General features: G+C 45.1%; 1 protein-coding gene across 1 annotated transcript; it reads left to right on the forward strand.

Moving 5' to 3' along the window:
• The first annotated feature begins 18291 nt into the window (after positions 1-18291).
• Positions 18292-20289, forward strand: LOC114882016 (uncharacterized protein K02A2.6-like). Its single transcript, XM_046287458.1, has one exon. It carries the CDS (start codon positions 18292-18294, stop codon positions 20287-20289), a length of 1998 nt encoding a protein of 665 aa, XP_046143414.1.
• The last annotated feature ends 259 nt before the right edge of the window (positions 20290-20548 follow it).

The raw sequence follows: 20548 nt of genomic DNA on the forward strand, positions 1-20548 counted from the left end.
ATATATTATTGCAAAATTGCTTAAGGGGGTAGACACAGTACGTGACGTCACCGATTCGGGACATCGGTATTACAGTAGTTTTTTCGTTGGGCCTGGTGGAGCCACTTGCGTGTTTTGTTACGAACTTGAAAGGTTTAATTCTCAGCTAGCGTGCGCGCAACACGATCTAGGAAGGCAACAGCGCCTCAAATTTTTACAAACACGAAAGCGAAACATTGGCGCGCGTTTAGAGTGAGATGTATGGTGATCATGCTATCCTCCTTTCAACCCAAATGATAGAATTGTCCCGCTCCGATAAATAGTGACTGACCAAACGCGTGGATTTTATATAGCGCACCGTAGCACTCCTCGCTGCTGAAAAATATATGCCTGCTCCGAAGGAACGGGCAATCTGAGAATTATTTTTAGAAGAAGTTATTAACTTTTTTAAATAAATGTTTTTTAATTAATAAAAGTATACAGGATACGTCATGGTATGATAATGTATATTTTTCTGTGATTTCATTTTCTTCGTGAATGCAACGATGCACTCAAAAATGCAAATCCACTTTTTATTTAAATGGATTGCATTTTTTTTTTACTTGTGTCAACTCCTTGAAATATTTTGCATAAAAAAGTACTATGGTACTGCTAGAACTAATAAATGGAGGGACCTTGCGTCTATACAGTAAAAGTTGAATATGTGCAACAATTCATATATGTATTCAGCCGAGGTGTCGAATGTCGGATTATATGCGATGGCCAGCCAAGCGTGAACGTAGAAAGGGACAGACAGTGGAGGAGAGAGCGAGAGGTCCAATGTTCAAAGGAAAGAGCCGAAACATATCGGTGTGACTAATACTAATTCAATTATAAAACTTTTTTATTTTTGACTTTTTTTAAATGAAATTTTTACTAGCGCATTGGTGAAATTTTTCTGATTAAAATGATACCAAACACGATATAGTTTGAATGAGGCGAGGTTTGTTATGGGGCGCTGTGAAAAATCCAGGCGGACGGCAGTCAAATCTTACAATTAGAGAAAAGGGACAATCTCAACATGCAGAATGAGAGAAGGACAGCATGACTGTAGTGCGTCTCACTCAGCGTTCGGGCGATGTTGCCTTTTTCGCTTGCCTTCGCAGCACAGTTCGAGTGACGTAATCAAGCTGACGCTTGATTCTGGCTACGATTCCAGATCGGCAGCCTTTCTACTTAGACGCCACCTTATAACTACTAGCTGAACTAAACTTGTCACGTAACTTGCTATGTAGTATCCAGATAATGGCGGAACTCGCCTTTGGGAATGCTTTTACGGGAATACACTTTTCGTCCTTATATGAGAAGATTTTGATCTAAATAAGGGTTCATTCGAAAGAGGAAGGTTCAATGCAGCGCGGTCTGGTCACCGTCTGAGTCACAGAACTGTTTTAGTGACCTAAAAAATACTTGGAATCTGCGGATGTATTTTGTCGATTTTTCCTCTACTTTGGACACTCATATTATTAGATATCAACACAATTTTGTTGAACCATGACCAGACCGCGCTGCATTGGACCTTCCTCTTTCGAATGAGCCCTCACCCAGCCCCAAATCTTCTCATATAAGGACGAAAAGTGTATTCCCGTAAACCCCTTTTTAGGCCCATTTTTGCCGGTAATGTCACCTCGCTGCATTATCCGTGTCTACCCCCTTAAGAGCGAGTGGCGTGGAGGTAATCTGATACCGTTCGATATGGTGGCTAACGATAACGCGGTGGACTACGTGCACTGGAATGACCCAAACGAGTTCGTCGATAGATTACGTCTTCTCGTATCCTCGAAATCCGCAGGACATACGGGGCATGACAACGAGATCGTTTCTATAATCGAAGAACTTCAAGAAGCCGGGTTGATTATAAATTGACACGTTCGTAAAGCATGATGTTAGTTTACAAACATGAAGAAGGTGAAGAGCAATCATATCACGGCCGAGAAGATACAGCGGGGTTGTCATTGTGCGGGGTTACGATGATCTCTGGCAAGCGGATCTCGTAGAGATGCGACAGTATGCGCGAATCAACAATGGCCACAATTACATACTCACCGTCATCGATGTCTTATCTAAATACGCTTGAGCCGTAGCAGTGAAAACGAAAAATGGAAAAAAAACGTTACGGATGCATTTTTAAACGTTTTGAATGATGGAAGAAAACCGAAAAATCTTCAAACGGATAAGGGAAAGGAATTTTATAATACAAAATTCCGAAATCTTATGAAAGAATTCGATATAAATCATTATTCTACGCACAGTGTAATGAAAGCATCGATAATATGGAATAGGACGTTGAAAAACGAAATGTGGAAAAAGTTCACGCTTAATGGAAGTTACGCGTGGACAACCGTCTTACTGACGCTGGTCTCAGATTATAATAAGAGAAGGCATCGTACGATTAGAATGCGTCCCGTCGACGTAACACCGGAACATGCGGACAAACTCTTATCGTCCGTATATTCTAACATAAAAATTGCAGCTCCGGCCAAGTACACAAGGTCGGTGACCACGTGCGAGTTAGTAAATACAAAACCTTATTCGCAAAGGGTTATACACCGAATTGGACAACTGAAATTTTCACAATTATTAAAATTCAACGAACAAATCGTGTAACGTATCTCTTGCAAGATATGCAAAAGAAACGTTGGTCGGCGGGTTCTACGAATATGAGCTACAAAAAGTAAAAAATCACGATGTATACTTAGTGGAGAAGGTTCTACAACGAAAGGGAAATAAAGTTTTCGTCAAATGGTTGGGGTTTGATTCTACGCACAGTTTATGGATAGGAGCGAACAATACTTTGTAATTTATATTTAAAAATGTTTGTAATTATACAGATTATATGAATAAATAATTTTTCGGTTTTATTCTGTGTTTACTTTTATTACGGGGGAATATTATTTTGTAAATGAAAGGAGGTTGGTCTAAGAATAAATTATATTGATAATTCTGAATATTTTTTAATACAATAAATATAATACATAATACAATAATACAAGAAAGATAATATTTAATACATAATATACAATTCGCCGGGAGGTGGAGGCTATAACAGACAAAATAAAATTCGCATTAGGTAAAATCTAATAAATTAAAAACATAAACGGACGGGCAACTCACATCAATCTCCTCCAACCGGCATCGGATTGCATTTATTGACCACTTCAATTTTCCGTGTATGGTAGATATGGTGATACACATCAATATCTTCCCAAATAGGGCCCTCATCTACATCCTCTCCAAACAAAGCCCTCAAATCGAATAAGCCTTCATGATTCGGATTCCAACCTTCGTCCCACACCAACATCAGGCTGTAACGATGGTCCGATCGCTTACGGCACACTTCGATGAATCTTTTTATTGGCACTAATCCAAACATTTTAGCTTTTAACAAACAACCAGTTAAAAATAAAATTAACACGCCAAGAGTAAACGCTGAAGACTACTTACAATACGGTTCAATAAGTGCCTTAAAGGCAAGTAGGTCAGGTCGCGGAACGGTTGCCATCGTAAACTGGGTAACGCAAAATGAGCAGCGGATAACGAAATGAATAGTGGATAATGAAAACGCATCGGTTTATAAAGCACTAAGAAAATATCCTCTCCAATCCTAATACACCCAAACACTAGACTTTCGGCATCTCACGAAATTGCAAATTTACAAGAACTCCGAGTCGGGCACCTCTCTCTCTCATGAAATTGCAAGGTTCGCAAGAATTCGAACATTGCAAAGAATAATGATTGAATACTTTTATTTTCATATCACATTAATAAAAGAAGTATGGGGAAGGGTGAGGCAAAAATAAATTACATGGATGATGGTTATATACTATATATTTATATAGTATATATACTATATACTATAATATAATAATTTGTATTTTAAAATGTTTGTAAAATTATAAAGATTATATTGTTACGCCCCGGCGGAAAATTTGGGATTTATCCGCCTTGCGTCCCTTGTCAAGCCCTTTTGGGTTACGAGAGTATCTCAAGTGAGGGTCATGAGGTGGGTGTTTCACTTTTCCGCCAATCTTTTCATTCCTCCTCGACCTTGTACATTCTTGTCAAGCCTTTCGAGGTTACGAGGATTTCTCATGCTGTTACGTCCGGGCTGAATTTTTTATCAACCCGACCTTGCGTCCCTCATCGGGTGCGCAGCACTTGAAAGTGTTCTACGTGAAGGATGCAAGGAAGGGCCTGATATTTTCTAAATTCTCCGTTTTCTATTCGCGCTCCTCCGATCTCGTGTTCTTCGTCGGGTGCGCGTGCACTTAAAAGTATTCCACACGAGAACACGAGAAAGGAGTTTGAGATTCAGATTGACCTTTTTCTTTTCTTTTATTTCGTTTCCAATAGCTACTTTCCAGTATACCTAATTTGTGTGCCTCGTCGGTGCGACGCACTTGGAAGTATCCCAGGCGAGGAACACAAAGAAGGCTATATTTGGCTCTTTCAAATAATACAAATTAATCTTCCTTGGGACGATTGCCGTTGGAACTACGTTTGGAAATGTACAGAAATTTGAAACCGTTAAGGTCAAGGAGAGGTATCATAAACATCCTTCGCCGCGCGGTAAGCAGTGCGACGCACATGGAGGAATCCCAGCCTAACTGCGCAGAATAAAGAAAATGCGATTTTCGCCCTTATTTACAAGCGGATACCTGTCATACCTGTAAAGCATGCGTCAGCCGGTCCTTCCACGGGAGAATGAGTGCAATAAAGTATGAAAGCGATGTGTCTGAATAATATGAAACGATCTGAATAGGAATGAAAAGCGAGGTTTGCGTGACAACCACTGAGAGTTTGAAAACGTCGACGAACGTTTAGGAACGTTCGAGACAACGGTCGACGGGGATCGTAAACGCGTATTGTCACGAATAGGCAACAAAAACTGCCAAGCATCTACAAGCAATGTTCTGGAATAAATTCCAAGAATATGTTAACGTATATATATATATATATATTATTCAATGCGTGAACTTGCGTTAAAAATGCGAATAGAATGCTCCCGAAATTAATTGAAAATAAAACATCAATCTCTTTGTCATGAAAGCCGGAAAATGCGTATAATGAAACGAACATCGATTATAAAATACGTCGAACAAATTAAAAAGGCCTAATACTATTATCTACGCGAATATTATAACAATTAACATAAATAAAACGAAAATCGACACCAGAGTTCGTTCCTAAAAGCTTCGTTAGTTAATTAAGAAACGAATAAGATCAAATAGAAGAATTTCGAAGATTCTAGGAGGCATAGAAATTGCGACGCACAAAATTCATGAAGCGCTGTAGGGGTAAAAGAGAAAGATGGTCAACCATTAGACAGAGTCAGAAGAAGGTCAAGGAGGGATGAGAACTCGGGAAACGCGCCTAGACAAAACCAATACACGCGGGTCTTCCCCTTCGACACGTACCCCGATTTGCCAAATGATGTCCCCACTTTGGGCCCATGATCGCGGGTCGAACCCTGAGATACGATCGCTTGACTGAGGCAAATCACTCTTCGTCGAAAAATCGTAAGGTACGTGACGGGGAGTCCGTGTTCGCGTAGAGACAGAGTTGTCTACGGGATCGCGTAATTAGATTGTTCGGCAAAGTTTCTCCGTGTAACGAGGCAGAGTGCCAAGAATGTTTCGATTCGCGGTTTTCGTGTCAAGGACTCAAACGAATACGTTAAATTTCACACTTTTCAATTATCTATCCTTTTTCTCTTTCATTTTAAATCGTTCGCTAATAAATTAATATTCTTTTTCCGCGTCGCGTTGTATTTCGTATATAATTAATCGTTTTTAGTAATCCGTAACACCGTAACGAAGGCTCAAACACGAACGCGTAGTGCGTGTGCAAATTAGTTCTCATCCTCTCTTCGATTTTCCAGATTTCTAGATCATCACCACAGCATCCGTATACAAAATTTATTGCAATTACTATACGTTCATATTACATCGAATTGGTGAGTTGCACATTTTATATCTTTGTTAACGCAACGAATCTGGTGTCGAGTGAGGGCAAAACGGCGATCTACGAGACCGCAAGTCTTGGAAGTATCCAACTAGATCGTTCCGTTCTTATCGCAAAAGTTCGAGGTAAAAGAATAATTATTAAAGATTTTCCGTTTATACGCGCAGAGAGACGGCCCACGAGACTGTTAGTCCTGGAGGTATCCTACTGGGACCGTCTTCTTTTCAATCGATCATTGTAAAACAAAAACACCGAAGTTCGAATCATTTTCATATAATATTACCGTCTTTTCTGTCACTTTTCCAGTTATAAATTTCACAATTTAAGATATCCGTTTTCTACTACTGACACATACATACTTTAATTTCTCTTAATTTCTCATGCTTTATTTATATTTCATACAGCTCGCACACTTTGTTAACCAAACCATTTTGTTGTAATTATTTTTCTTAGAATTATACACATCTTACCTACATTCAGTTTTCTAATAATTTGCATTCAAACACCCTTAACATTTCCTTATTAACACGCCTACCTTCTTGCACGAATCCATACGAGGGACCCGTATGGGACCAAAGCATTGAAGAATCCAATAATAAATTCAGAATCTTATTATAAAAATTAAACGATTCTTTTTAAATTGTTCCGATCGTTATCGACTTAACATCGTCGAGCGCGATTGGGACTGGTGGCAGCGAATAATACCGTTCTCATCCGCGTATCAATCATGAATTTTTATTTTTTTTTTATTTTTGTACGTCGCGCGCCGTATCTCGCTCGCGACGTAACAATGCAGGGGTGTACAGGGAAGAGTTTGAATTTAATTCTTTTCTAATTTTGACTTCTTCTATCGTTTTCTCTTCTTTATCTGCTCTACCCTGGAATCGTGTATCTTGTCAAGCCCTTCGGGGTTACGAGAATTTCTCATGCGAGGTACACGAGGAAAGGTCGTTTCTATTTCCTTCTTTACAATAGTTTACGTGACCCTCCTTGAAACTATCGTCGCCAACCATAGTAATACAATACAGTTTAAGGGGGTAGACACAGGTAATGCAGCGAGGTGACATTACCGGCAAAAATGGGCCTAAAAAGGGGTTTACGGGAATACACTTTTCGTCCTTATATGAGAAGATTTGGGGCTGGGTGAGGGCTCATTCGAAAGAGGAAGGTCCAATGCAGCGCGGTCTGGTCATGGTTCAACGAGATTGTGTTGATATTTACTAATATGAGTGTCTAAAGTAGAGGAAAAATCGACAAAATACATCCGCAGATTCCAAGTATTTTTTAGGTCACTAAAACAGTTCTGTGACTCAAACGGTGACCAGACCGCGCTGCATTGAACCTTCCTCTTTCGAATGAACCCTTATTTAGATCAAAATCTTCTCATATAAGGACGAAAAGTGTATTCCCGTAAAAGCATTCCCAAAGACGAATTCCGCCATTATCTGGATACTACAGAGCAAGTTACGTGACAAATTTAGTTCAGCTAGTAGTTATAAGGTGGCGTCTAAGTAGAAAGGCTGCCGATCTGGAATCGTAGCCAGAATCAAGCGTCAGCTTGATTACGTCACTCGAACTGTGCTGCGAAGGCAAGCGAAAAAGGCAACATCGCCCGAACGCTGAGTGAGACGCACTACAGTCATGCTGTCCTTCTCTCATTCTGCATGTTGAGATTGTCCCTTTTCTCTAATTGTAAGATTTGACTGCCGTCCGCCTGGATTTTTCACAGCGCCCCATAACAAACCTCGCCTCATTCAAACTATATCGTGTTTGGTATCATTTTAATCAGAAAAATTTCACCAATGCGCTAGTAACAATTTCATTTAAAAAAAGTCAAAAATAAAAAAGTTTTATAATTGAATTAGTATTAGTCACACCGATATGTTTCGGCTCTTTCCTTTGATCATTGGACCTCTCGCTCTCTCCTCCGCTGTCTGTCCCTTTCTACGTTCACGCTTGGCTGGCCATCGCATATAATCCGAGATTCGACACCTCGGCTGAACACATATATGAATTGTTGCACATATTCAACTTTTACTGTATAGACGCGAGGTCCCTCCATTTATTAGTTCTAATAGTACCATAGTACTTTTTTATGCAGAATATTTCAAGGAGTTGACACAAGTAAAAAAAAAATGCAATCCATTTAAATAAAAAGTGGATTTGCATTTTTTGAGTGCATCGTTGCATTCACGAAGAAAATGAAATCACAGAAAAATATACATTATCATACCATGACGTATCCTGTATACTTTTATTAATTAAAAAACATTTATTTAAAAAAGTTAATAACTTCTTCTAAAAATAATTCTCAGATTGCCCGTTCCTTCGGAGCAGGCATATATTTTTCAGCAGCGAGGAGTGCTACGGTGTGCTATGTAAAATCCACGCGTTTGGTCAGTCAGAATTTATCGGAGCGTGACAATTCTATCATTTGGGTTGAAAGAAAGATAGCATGATCACCGTACATCTCACTCTAAACGCGCGCCAATGTTTCGCTTTCGTTCTTCAGGCGTATCGTGGCGATGCCTCTGGCGAGATGAGCGTTTGAATGTGTTTGTAAAAATACTTGAGGCGCTGTTGCCTTCCTAGATCGTGTTGCGCGCACACTAGCTGAGAATTAAACCTTTCAAGTTCGTAACAAAACACGCAAGTGGCTCCACCAGGCCCAACGAAAAAACTACTGTAATACCGACGTCCCGAATCGGTGACGTCACGTACTGTGTCTACCCCCTTAATATAGCGCACAAAAACTCGGGTTTAGCTCGAGAGAGAGAGAGAGGGAGCCGTAGCATAACACCAGCGCTACGCAGTTAGCCAGTGCTTCGCATTTCGGGAATTCCCCTGCTAACTGCGTAGAAACGGGAAAACCGTAATAACCCCTTTGTTAGAAAACTCTTTCTCTCTCTATTGCACAAAGCGTCAGCCGGTCCAACCAGGATCATCACTACCTGTTCGGAATGATAGTGTGAAAGAGTGGATGAATGAATATGTATTTAAACGAATGGAAATAAGGAATGAGAACCCTTATAAAGGCGAACGTCGCGAACGTTCGGCCGTCGTTCGAAAATCAAGGGTCGTTTGAAGCAATAAACACTATTGTATTGGAAATTCTAAGAACTATCTAGCGATAACGGCAAACTTGAACAAAGGAACGTTCTCGAAGGAATGTTCGCCAGATTGAAATTGTTTAAATTCATAGAAAGCGAAATGCCGAATTCATCGAAACAAATATGCGATAGATTGTTTAATAAATGCATAATTTGCCACGGCATCACAACCACCGTAAGCGCATCGTCCGCTTTTGAAACTGTTAAAATTGACCATCTTCGTTGCAAATCAGGAAAGCAAATAATTTTGATCCTGTTATGGGAGAATATACGGATGACGGTTTCATCTGTTAAAAAAACTATATATTTTAATCTCAAATCTCATTTTACATTTCAACCAAATTAATAGTCGTATTTAATAATTATACATATAAGAGAAATTGTTAGAGTGTCACGCGTTCAAACAGCGCGGGCGTTATGACGTCGCGTCATTTCAATTGTCCACGTTTCTTTTTTGTTTTTTGAAGAGAGCGGAGAATCGAACCAGTCTCGTTCGCGTGCACGCACGATGCACACCGCATTCTTTTGTGTAACTACCATTTAATAAAGTAAGCCTGTTTAAGGAACTGTACATATTCAATCCGAGGCACCCGAATCCTTACACCCACCGACGTACACAACAGTTTTGGCGACGAGGATGGGATTCGGGTGTCCGTAGAAGTACGCCGGGAATGCGTAGTACAGTGATCTAGTACAAAGGGCAATTTACATACATATATATATTTTTTATTTTAAGTGAAAAGTACAATTTACGTAGTGTCTCTAAGTGTTAAGTACAATTTACGTAGTGTTTCAAGGTGCAGAACGAATACAGTGTATAGTTTTTTTGGTGGACCAATACTGAAACAGTGGGTACAATTACAACAAACGATGACGGAAGTGATATTACAAGGCACTTTCAGCATCGATACGTTCGATCCAGCGGTTACAAACTGGAAAAGATGGTTGCAGCGATTTGAGGGCGCCGTAACAGTCTTCAAGGTACCTGACGATCAAAAGGTGGCCTACCTTTGACATTTCATAGGACCTGTGGCTTTCGATATGATCTGCGATAAGCTATCGCCGGCCGACCCGTACAAACAAACGTATGCAAATATCACGGCTAAATTGGAAGACTTCTACGCCCCAACCCCACTAGAGATTGCGGAAAATTACCGTTTTCATTTGCGAAAGCAAACGGAAGGAGAAACGATACAATCCTTCGTGGCGGCACTACATAAACTGAGTGTTAATTGCAATTTCGGGGCCTACCAAAAGACGGCTTTGAGAAACCAATTTGTGTTCGGCTTAGCCAGCAAACGGGCACAAGCACGCCTGTTAGAAACAAAAGACTTGGATTTCGATAGAGCCGTTCAGATCGCTACCTCAATGGAATTGTCCGAAAAAGACGCTACGCAGCTGCAATCAGGGGTGGCTAAAGTGGATTACACCGGTTCGGTGCAGATCAGGAAACCGGCTAGAGACAAAAGATACAATACGCCAGCGAAGAAACCGGCACCGATGAAGTCAGATGTTCAATCGCGCCCCGCATCGTCGAAGACCCCACATACAAACGCACGAGCGGCAACAAACGTTGTTTGTTTCCGGTGCGGCGCAAATCATTTGGCCACCCATTGCAGCCTGGATCGGGGCATCCGGTGCAGAAACTGTGGTATTGCAGGACATTTAGCCAAAGTATGCAAAAAAGCAAAAGCCAATACGAAGCAACTGGAGGAAATTCTGCTGGTCGAGCACCTACAACATCGGCAGGGATACTACGTCACCCTAACAGTCGAGAATACACCGGTGAAGTTCGAAGTAGACAGCGGAGCCGCAGTAACCATCATCAGTAAGCGAATGAGCGAACAATTGTTTCCGAATAAAGTTCTAAGGTATACTGCACTTAAATTACAAACATTTTGCAAAACGATCGTGGATATCGTAGGGATGTACAGCGTGCAAGTCCGATATCGAAGTATTGTGAAAAGATTAAATGTATACGTCGCGAATGTAGACCGGAAACCGCTATTAGGTCGAGAATGGATCCGGCAGCTCAAAATTTCGTTAACGGAAGAAATTGCACACGCGACCGCGATCTCGCATAATGAAGTAGACCCAATTTTAAAGAATTACCAGGGAAAACTGGATCCGACCAGTTCAAAGATTCGTGGAATCCAAGCGCGGCTTACATTAAAGGAAAATGCGAACCCGGTTTTTGTCAAAGCGCGTACCGTACCGTTCCGTCTGGCTGAGTTGGTAACGAAAGAAATCGATACGTTAGAAAAAGAGGTGTTTGCGTGTTTAGCGTGGTCAGCGAGTTCAGAAATAACACACACCTGCGTAACGATAACAATAAATATATTTAACAAAAACAGAAAGTATACAAGTGTAAAGCGTGGTCTAAACAATGCAACTATTTTCACTCACAATTACGAAACTGCGTGGACTGGATACAATGCAAAATAAAGCGCGGGCTGAAAAGATCTGCGTCGCGTGTTCGAAAACTATGCACTTGTACAGGATTAGCGTGGACAGAAAAGCACGTGTTCTCACACCAAGCGATCGTACAAGAAGAACAAGAATCGATCATGGCGTCGATCGTGCCGCTTCCGCGTGGAGAGGGGACCGCGTGGACAAAGTGGGCCCGAGAGGTGCTGCCGCTATCGGTAACGACGCACCAACGAAGTATTTTCGTTGCCAACTTCGCCGTTCGGCGTAGACGTGGGGAATTTCGCCAACATTTCCCCCCGGCCATCAGCGACTGGTCGATGATGTGGTCTGCGTGTCCGAGCTGTCCTGCGAGGGCTGATGAAGAATGGCCAGCTTGGCGATGGGCCGCGTGAGCGTCGTGGTGGCCGTCTTGAGTTCGACGACTCTGGTCAATCCGTCCTTGCCTGGTAGGAGTTTGAGAACCCGTGCCATGGGCCATTTCCCTGGGGGCAAGCGTTCATCAGTGATAAGAACAAGAGTGCCTACCTTGATCTCATTTGATGGATGGTGCCACTTCGAGATTGCCTGGAGTCGTTGAAGGTACTGCGTGGACCAGAGTCTCCAGAATTGTTGGAGGCGCTGTTGTAGAAATTGCCATCTTGACAAGCGATTGACTGCAACTTCTAGAAGCGTGGGCTCTGGCACTGCGTTGATCTGCGTTCCAATCAGGAAATGTCCTGGTGAGAGGGCTGCGATGTCGTCTGGATCGTCGCTGAGTGGTTCCAGTGGCCGCGAGTTGAGGATCGCTTCTATCTGCGTGAGCAATGTTACTGATTCCTCGTACGTCAGTAGAGCGTCCCCAATCGTCCTCTTGAGGTGAAACTTGAGAGATTTCACAACCGCTTCCCACTTTCCACCCATGTGAGGGGCGGCAGGAGGGTTGAAATGCCACTGAGTTCCGTCTTCAGCGAGCAGTGCTGCGATGTCCTGATTTTCCTGCGTGCTCTGCGTGAACTGCTTCTTTAGTTGCGTGTCTGCTCCTTGGAAGTTGGTGCCGCAGTCTGAATAGAGAGCGGCTGCGATGCCTCGTCTTGAGGTAAATCTGCGATATGCTGCGATGAAGGCGTCTGTCGAGTAGTCAGAAACAACTTCCAAGTGCACGGCGGATGTTGCGAAGCACACAAATACGCAAATCCACCCTTTCTGCGTCTTGGCTCCTCTTCCCTTCCAAGTTTTCAGCGTGAGCGGTCCTGCGTAGTCCACCCCTGTGTGGGTGAACGGGCGTGATGGAGTGACTCGACAAAGAGGTAGTTGGCCCATCAGTTGATGGGCACGGATCCCCCTCTGCCGAGCACACTTCACACACCGCAGGATATGCGTTTTTACTGGAGCTCGTCCACCGATGATCCAGTAGCGTTGTCTGAGAAAGGCAAGAGTGGATTGCGTGCCTCCGTGCATGGTCTGATGATGAGCGTGGTCGATGAGAAGCGTTGACAGTCTCGAATCACGAGGCAAAATTACCGGGTGTTTGCCCTCGTGCGAAAGTTCTGAATGTTGGAGGCGCCCGCCTACCCTGGCGATTCCCTGATGGTCGAGGTAAGCCGTGAGCCTCGTGAAAGGATGCGTAGACGGAAGCGTTGTTCCCTTTGCGAGTGCAGCGAGTTCGTCTTTGAAGAACGTAGACTGCGTGGCCTGAATCCAGTAAATTCTGGCCCTTTCCATATCAGCTGCGGTGATGAGAAGCGTGGGCGAAGCATCTTGTCGTTTGAACAGCTTGTCCACGAATTTGAGGCAGAGAGCGGTGATTCTGCGTAATCTGTTAAAGGAAGAATATTTATAGATTAACTCCCATGAATATTCTTTTACTGCGTTTGCCGTGTGGAGTGCGACGACAGCACGAGCTTCTGGGGCGCCCAACTCGTCTGCATCGACACTGGTCTGCTTGGGCCACGCGTTCTGCGTTTGCGTGAGCCACGGTGGTCCCGTCCACCAAAGCGAGTGCTGCTGTAGCTGATCTGTCGTCATGCCTCTTGACGCGCAGTCAGCCGGATTCGATGATCCTGGTACATGCCTCCAGTGAAAGTTCTGCGTGATCTCCTGGATTTGGATTACCCTGTTGCGTACGTAATCCTTCCATTTGGAGGGATGCGTCTTGATCCAAGCCAGCGTAACTTCTGAGTCCGTCCACATAAATGTCTGAGAAACGGACATGTTCAGAGTAGCGTGAACATGCCGCATCAGTTTCGAGAGTAGCAGCGCTGCTGTAAGTTCCAACCTCGGGATGGTCAGACGTTTGAGTGGTGTCACTCGCGTTTTCGAGCAGATGAGAGAAGTGTGGGTACCCGTGGACGGTGCGTGGACAACGAGATAGACGACGGCTGCCATTGCGAGGACAGAAGCATCTGAGAAACCATGTAGCTCAACTGTTGACGTGGTCAATGTGTTGAACCATCGTGGAATGGATAGCCTGGCCAGGCGCGTTAAATCTTCTCTGATGCTGAGCCAGCGATTTGTAATTGAAAGAGGCAGCAGGTCGTCCCAGCCGAGTTCCTGTAACCAGAGCTCTTGAATGAGAATTTTGGCTCTAATAACTACAGGTGCAACAAAACCGAGAGGATCAAATAGTTGTGCTACTTCTGAGAGGACGAGGCGTTTCGTGAACTGAGTGCGTTGAGTAGCTGATATGGTTGCGAAATTGAATGCGTCTTCATGAGGTGTCCATTTGATTCCGAGAATCTTGGTTTCGCAGTCGTCAAACGAAATCGATGCGTTGTTCTGAGTATCTGCGAGGGCTTCAAGCAACGACTTGCTGGTAGAGTGCCATTTTGCCAACGGAAATCCACCCGCTTGGCAAAGTTGCGTCAGCTGACTTGCAACATCCTGTAGATGGTCAGCGGTGTCTGCACCACCAAAAATGTCGTCAACGTACCTGCCATTTTTGATGGGTTCGACGGCAAGGGGAAATTTCCACCCTTCGTCGTCAGCGAGTTGCAAGAGCGTTCTCACGGCTAGGTACGGTGCAGCTTTCGTTCCGTACGTGACCGTGGTCAGCTGGTACTGCGTTTCCTGTTGAGTTTCATCAAGCCAGAGTATCTGCTGCAAGCTCCAGTCCCCTGGATGCACCTTGATTTGGCGATACATCTTCGTGATGTCGGTTGCAAACAGATGTTTGAATCTGCGTATCCAGATGAGCAGATCTGCGATGTTCAGCATAAGGTTCGGACCGGTGTGGAGAAGATCATTTAATGCGTGTCCTGAAGAAGTTGGGCTGGAGCCATTGAACACCACTCGCAAAGCGGTGGTCGTGCTGCCCAACTTGAGAACGCCATGGTGCGGAAGAAAGTACTGAAACGGACTGATTATTGAGTCATTGTTCAGTCTTACCATGTGGCCAAGCTGCTCATATTCGAGCATGAACTTGGTGTACAGCTGTTTGTACTGAGCGTCCTTGCTGAATCTTCGGAGTGTCCTCTGAAGACAATGGTGCGCCGTCTGGTAAGAATTGCCAAGTGCTCGTGGATGAAGCTTGAGCGGCAATCGCACGATGTATCTTCCCGAGGAGTCTCGAGAATGCGTGGTCTGGAAATGATCTTCGCACTCTTGCTCTTCTTGTGTGAGCAAGGGTGTCGTGTCCTGTGGTGGCTCTTCCTGCGTCCAGAAGCGGCTGAGTAACTCCCCCAACTGGCAATCGGTGTTACTGACCGTCACCTGATGAGAGGTCCTGCGAATGGTCTGAATGCCCTCGAGGGGCCCGATTACGAGCCAACCGAAGATCGAAAGTTGAGCGATCAACGGTGTTGAAGCGTTCCGGATGATGTTTGGCTTGATGACTTGCCCGTATGCGTCGGCTCCGAGAATAATGTCCACCGGTCTGGAGACGAGAAATTGCGGATCTGCTAGATTCAATTTCTCCAGATGCGGTGGCAGCGTTGGACGAGCTGGTGGTTCGGATGGTAAGCAAGTGGTCACCTTCGTCAGCACGTGTGCTTGAATGGTGACTGAGAGTGGTCTGTAATTTGAATGGAGGGTAATATTGACCACTCCATTCGTCTGCGAGGTCCTTGCTCCACCAACTCCGTGGACATCCAACGTGGAGCGTTGTCTTCTGAATCTGAGCTGCGTGACTAATGACTCTGAAATCAACGAGACTTCAGAGCCTGAATCAATGAGTATTCTTACTTGCTGCACTGCGAGGTCAGTGTGCACTCTTGCGAGTGCCGTTGCTAAAAGCGTGGTCCGTGGTCTGCGTGTACTGGTTGCGTGGGCTGAACGATTTCTGTGTGCGTGGGCTGCGATGGCTGCGGGTGCATTGACGACTGCACCGTCACTTCAATGCGTGGTCGTTGAAGTGGTTGGCGTGGTCTGCGTGGTGGCTGCTGGAGCCGGCGTGGGCGTGGCCTGCGATGATGCTGTTGGTGGAAGGCCAGGTACCAGCACCTTGCTGATGTCGGCCCCATGCAGCATGGTGTGGTGGATCTCGTCGCAGATCTTGCACCGTTGCCGTGTTCGGCAGCTGCGCAGGTTATGGTGGCCCAGGCAGTTCACGCAAAGTGCGTGAGCCTTGACCACGTTGGCGCGGTCGTGCGGGGTCAGTGCTCTGAACGGTGGGCACGCTGACAGAAAGTGATCTTTCTGGCAGAAAGCGCACGGGTAGAGTGCGGACTGCGTGGACTTGGCGATGGCTGCGGGTGCTGCGTGGGCTGACTGAGCGGGTCGAGCGCTTCCTGCGTGGACGGCTGCTCTCGCTGGCGCGGAGCGTTGCTGCGAAGACTGCGTGGTCCTTGAGGGTGCTGTAGGCGTGGGCGGAGTAGCACGAGCGGTGTTGAGCTGCTCTAATTGCTCAAGAGTGCGTGCGCGGGCGAGTAGGAAGCTAGTCAGCTCCTCCAGCGTAGGATATTCCTTTTTCGTGGCCAGCGAGGACTCCCAGTGCTCGCGCGTGTCCGCGTCGAGCAGTCTGACGAGGATGGTGAGCAGGAAACAGTTATGGGCATCCTCCAACCCGAACGACCGTAGCGCTTGCTGCGTCTCCTGGATGATATTCACCATCTTCAGGAGCGAGGCCGCCTTGCGCATTTTCATCGGCTTGAGGTTGGCAAGCCGGTCCATGTGCGACTGCACGTTTAGCCGCTTATTGTCATAGCGGCCGTCGAGCAGTTGCCACGCCTGCTCGAGGGCGCCATCGGTGGTAGGAAGGTGGCTAATCAAATTAGCCGCGTGGCCAGTAACAGCTCCCTTTAAGTATAAAAACTTATCGTGTGCGGCGAGGTCAGCGCGTTCGCTGATAACAGAAGCGAAATGGGCCTTGAATTCTGCCCATTTGCTGTAGTCCCCTTCGAACTTCGGGAGCGCGATCTCGGGGAGGCGTGATCGGCTTGCCGAGGACTGCGTGGGCGCGTTGGTCGTCGAGGCCGTCGTGGTCTGCGTGGGCTGCGTGGTCTGCTTTATTTTCCGCTCAAGCTGCGCCAGCAACTTGCGAGCCGAAAGTACCACGCGCGCTTCATTGGAAGCCACCTTTTCCTTAAAATAAGCGTGGTCGAGCTGCGTGGACGGCCAAACTCTTGAGAGGGCAACGTGTTCGCGTTGGAATTCACCATGAATCTCCAGGATCGTGTCCCTCATGAGCTCCGGTTCTTCTGGCGCGACGTCTGCGGGGGCCTTATTGAGGGTCACCTGCAGATCCTCCACCATGGCCAGGAGGGTGTCGAGACGCTCCTCCTGGACACGGGAGCGCACCTGGAGCTCCGCTGTGAGGCGCGTGGGCGAACGCGTGCGCGTGGTCTGCGTGGTCTCTTCAGGGACTTGCAGCGTGGTCGGCGAGCGTGGACGAGCGGCCTGCGATGGCTGCGTGGTCGTTTCCGCTGCGTGGTCTGCGTCGAGCTCTGACGCCATCATGGCGGCCGGCGTCTCTTCCGGTTTTGAAACCGGGGAGGGATCACGCGATTTAGGCATTTTATTAAAAAGTGTCACTAAGTACCTTTAAAATGCACTGAAAATCACCCTCGTCACCTGAACGGCACAGTCACTGCTTAATCGTGTTCCGCGCACACAAAGTGAGTCACTTAGTTCACGTGAAGCGCGGTCACTACGCGTAATGGCGGCGAAAACCGTTAAGCGTCACTGCGCGAACCGTTACACAAGCCGGGTGTGTTTATCCGGCTCGAAGGACCAAAATGTTTGCGTGTTTAGCGTGGTCAGCGAGTTCAGAAATAACACACACCTGCGTAACGATAACAATAAATATATTTAACAAAAACAGAAAGTATACAAGAGTAAAGCGTGGTCTAAACAATGCAACTATTTTCACTCACAATTACGAAACTGCGTGGACTGGATACAATGCAAAATAAAGCGCGGGCTGAAAAGATCTGCGTCGCGTGTTCGAAAACTATGCACTTGTACAGGATTAGCGTGGACAGAAAAGCACGTGTTCTCACACCAAGCGATCGTACAAGAAGAACAAGAATCGATCATGGCGTCGATCGTGCCGGTTCCGCGTGGAGAGGGGACCGCGTGGACAAAGTGGGCCCGAGAGGTGCTGCCGCTATCGGTAACGACGCACCAACGAAGTATTTTCGTTGCCAACTTCGCCGTTCGGCGTAGACGTGGGGAATTTCGCCAACAAGAGGGAATACTCGAGAAGGTAAACGCGTCCGAGTGGGCTACACCCATTGTCCCAGTTCTAAAAAAGAATAATACAATTAGAATGTGCGGCGATTTCAGCGTAACTTTAAATAAGCATTTAGTCGTAGACGAGCATCCGCTCCCGACAATCGACGAATTGTTTGCAACCATGGCCGGCGGAGATAAATTTTCGAAAATCGATTTACAACACGCGTATTTACAATTAGAAATTCGTCCCGAGGACCGCGAACTGGTAACGTTAAATACACACAAAGGATTATATAGATGCACCAGATTACTGTACGGCATTGCAAGCGCACCCGCAATTTGGCAAAGACAAATGGAAAATTTGCTACGAGACATTCCGGGAGTCTCAGTGTTCATCGATGATATTCGAATTACCGCTCCAAATGATAAAGTTCACTTGCAACGCCTAGAACAGGTATTAACTAGATTAGGCGAAGCAAATATCCGAATCAATACGGAAAAATCCGAATTTTTCAAGAATTCAATCGAATACTGCGGGTACAGAATTGATAAACAGGGTATTCACAAAACAAAAACAAAAATGGACGCGATTGATAAGATGCCGCGACCGCGAAATATAACGGAACTACGAGCGTTCATTGGATTTGTAAATTATTACGGCAGGTTTATAGAAAACTTGAGCTCGTTACTTTTCCCCCTGTACGAATTATTGAGCGACCGCGTGCCATTTAAATGGACGAAGGAATGCGAAAAAGCGTTCTTAGATGCTAAATGTCAATTCAAAAGTAACAAAGTCCTGGCGCATTTCAATCCGCAATTACCGTTAATTGCAGCTACCGACGCTAGTTCATACGGTGTCGGAGCAATACTCTCGCATAAATACCCAGATGGATCGGAACGGGTTCTGCAATACGCGTCACAAACGTTGTCGAAAACCCAACGTCGATATTCACAAATCGACAAGGAAGCCTACGCAATCATCTTTGCAATTAAAAAATTCCACCAATATCTTTACGGGAATCATTTCACTCTGTACACCGACCACCAACCGTTAGTACAAATATTCTCGCCAACTAAAGCACTGCCCGCTTACAGTGCCATGAGAATGCAACATTATGCATTATTCTTACAAGGGTTTTCTTTTAATATTAAATACAAAAATACGAAATTACACAGTAACGCGGACGGTTTATCGCGTTTACCCGTACGAAACGAAACTGATTTCGAGTATGACGTGGTAGATGCTCACGAGTTAAATAGCATAAATACTTTACCGGTTACAGCCGAGGAAATAGTGAAAGAAATAGAAACAGACGATAAATTACACAAAATTAAAGTAGCATTACAAAGCGGGAAGCTGCTATCCGCCCGCGACCGATTCAATGTTAACCAAACAGCGTATAGTTTACAACAAGGTATCATTATGGTCAACGATAAGGTGTTTATTCCCGGAAAATTACGAAACAGAATACTACAAGAATTACATTCAGGGCATTTTGGCGTAATTAGAATGAAACATTTAGCTCGAGGAATATGTTGGTGGCCGGGGATAGATCGAGATATAGAAAACGTCACTAAAAATTGCGTACACTGTAATAATAATAGAAACAATCCGGCAAAAGTGGACACACATTGTTGGGAGCCTACGAATACTGTTTTCGATCGTGTACATGTTGATTACGCCGGTCCTTTCTTAAACCATTACTTCTTCGTGCTGGTCGACTCATTTTCAAAGTGGCCAGAGGTTCGAATAGCTAAAAATACATCATCAAGAACTACAATAGAAAAATGTAGGGAAATTTTCAGTACATTCGGTATCCCGCGAATTATGGTGATGGATAATGGTATTAGTTTTCGCTCCCAGGAATTCATGTCTTTCTTGAAAACGAACGGAATTACTCCGAAATTTACGGCACCGTATAACCCGTCGACAAATGGACAGGCGGAGCGTTTCGTCCAAATGTTAAAAATTGGTATTAAAAAGAACCTAGAACAAAAACAAGCAACAGAAGAAAATATTCACACTGCGTTACAACAATTGTTACTCCATTACCGAACGACTGTATATGCGAATACAAATGTATCCCCAGCGGAAGTAATGTTTTCAAGGAAAATAAGAACGCGTTTAGATTTAGTTTTGCCGGCCAAGCAGCAACCGCGTTCAGATGTAAATACATGAGTGCGTGAGCTTGAGAGGGGAGAGAGAGTGCAGTGTAGGAATTATTTTGGATCAAAGAAATGGTGTTTCGGAGTAGTCGAACAGCGTATAGGAAAGCTGAATTACGAAATCGCATTGGACGACGGGCGAACGTGGAGGCGCCACATAAACCAGATACGAAAAATCGGCCGGGGTACGCAAGTTCAAGCCAATGATGACTGGAACTTCGACTACAAACCACCGGAAGATCCGGAAACCGCGCAACCGCAGAGTGAGGAGC

Source organism: Osmia bicornis, chromosome 10 (genome assembly GCF_907164935.1).
Source record: "Osmia bicornis bicornis chromosome 10, iOsmBic2.1, whole genome shotgun sequence".
Taxonomy (NCBI): Eukaryota; Metazoa; Arthropoda; class Insecta; order Hymenoptera; family Megachilidae; genus Osmia; species Osmia bicornis.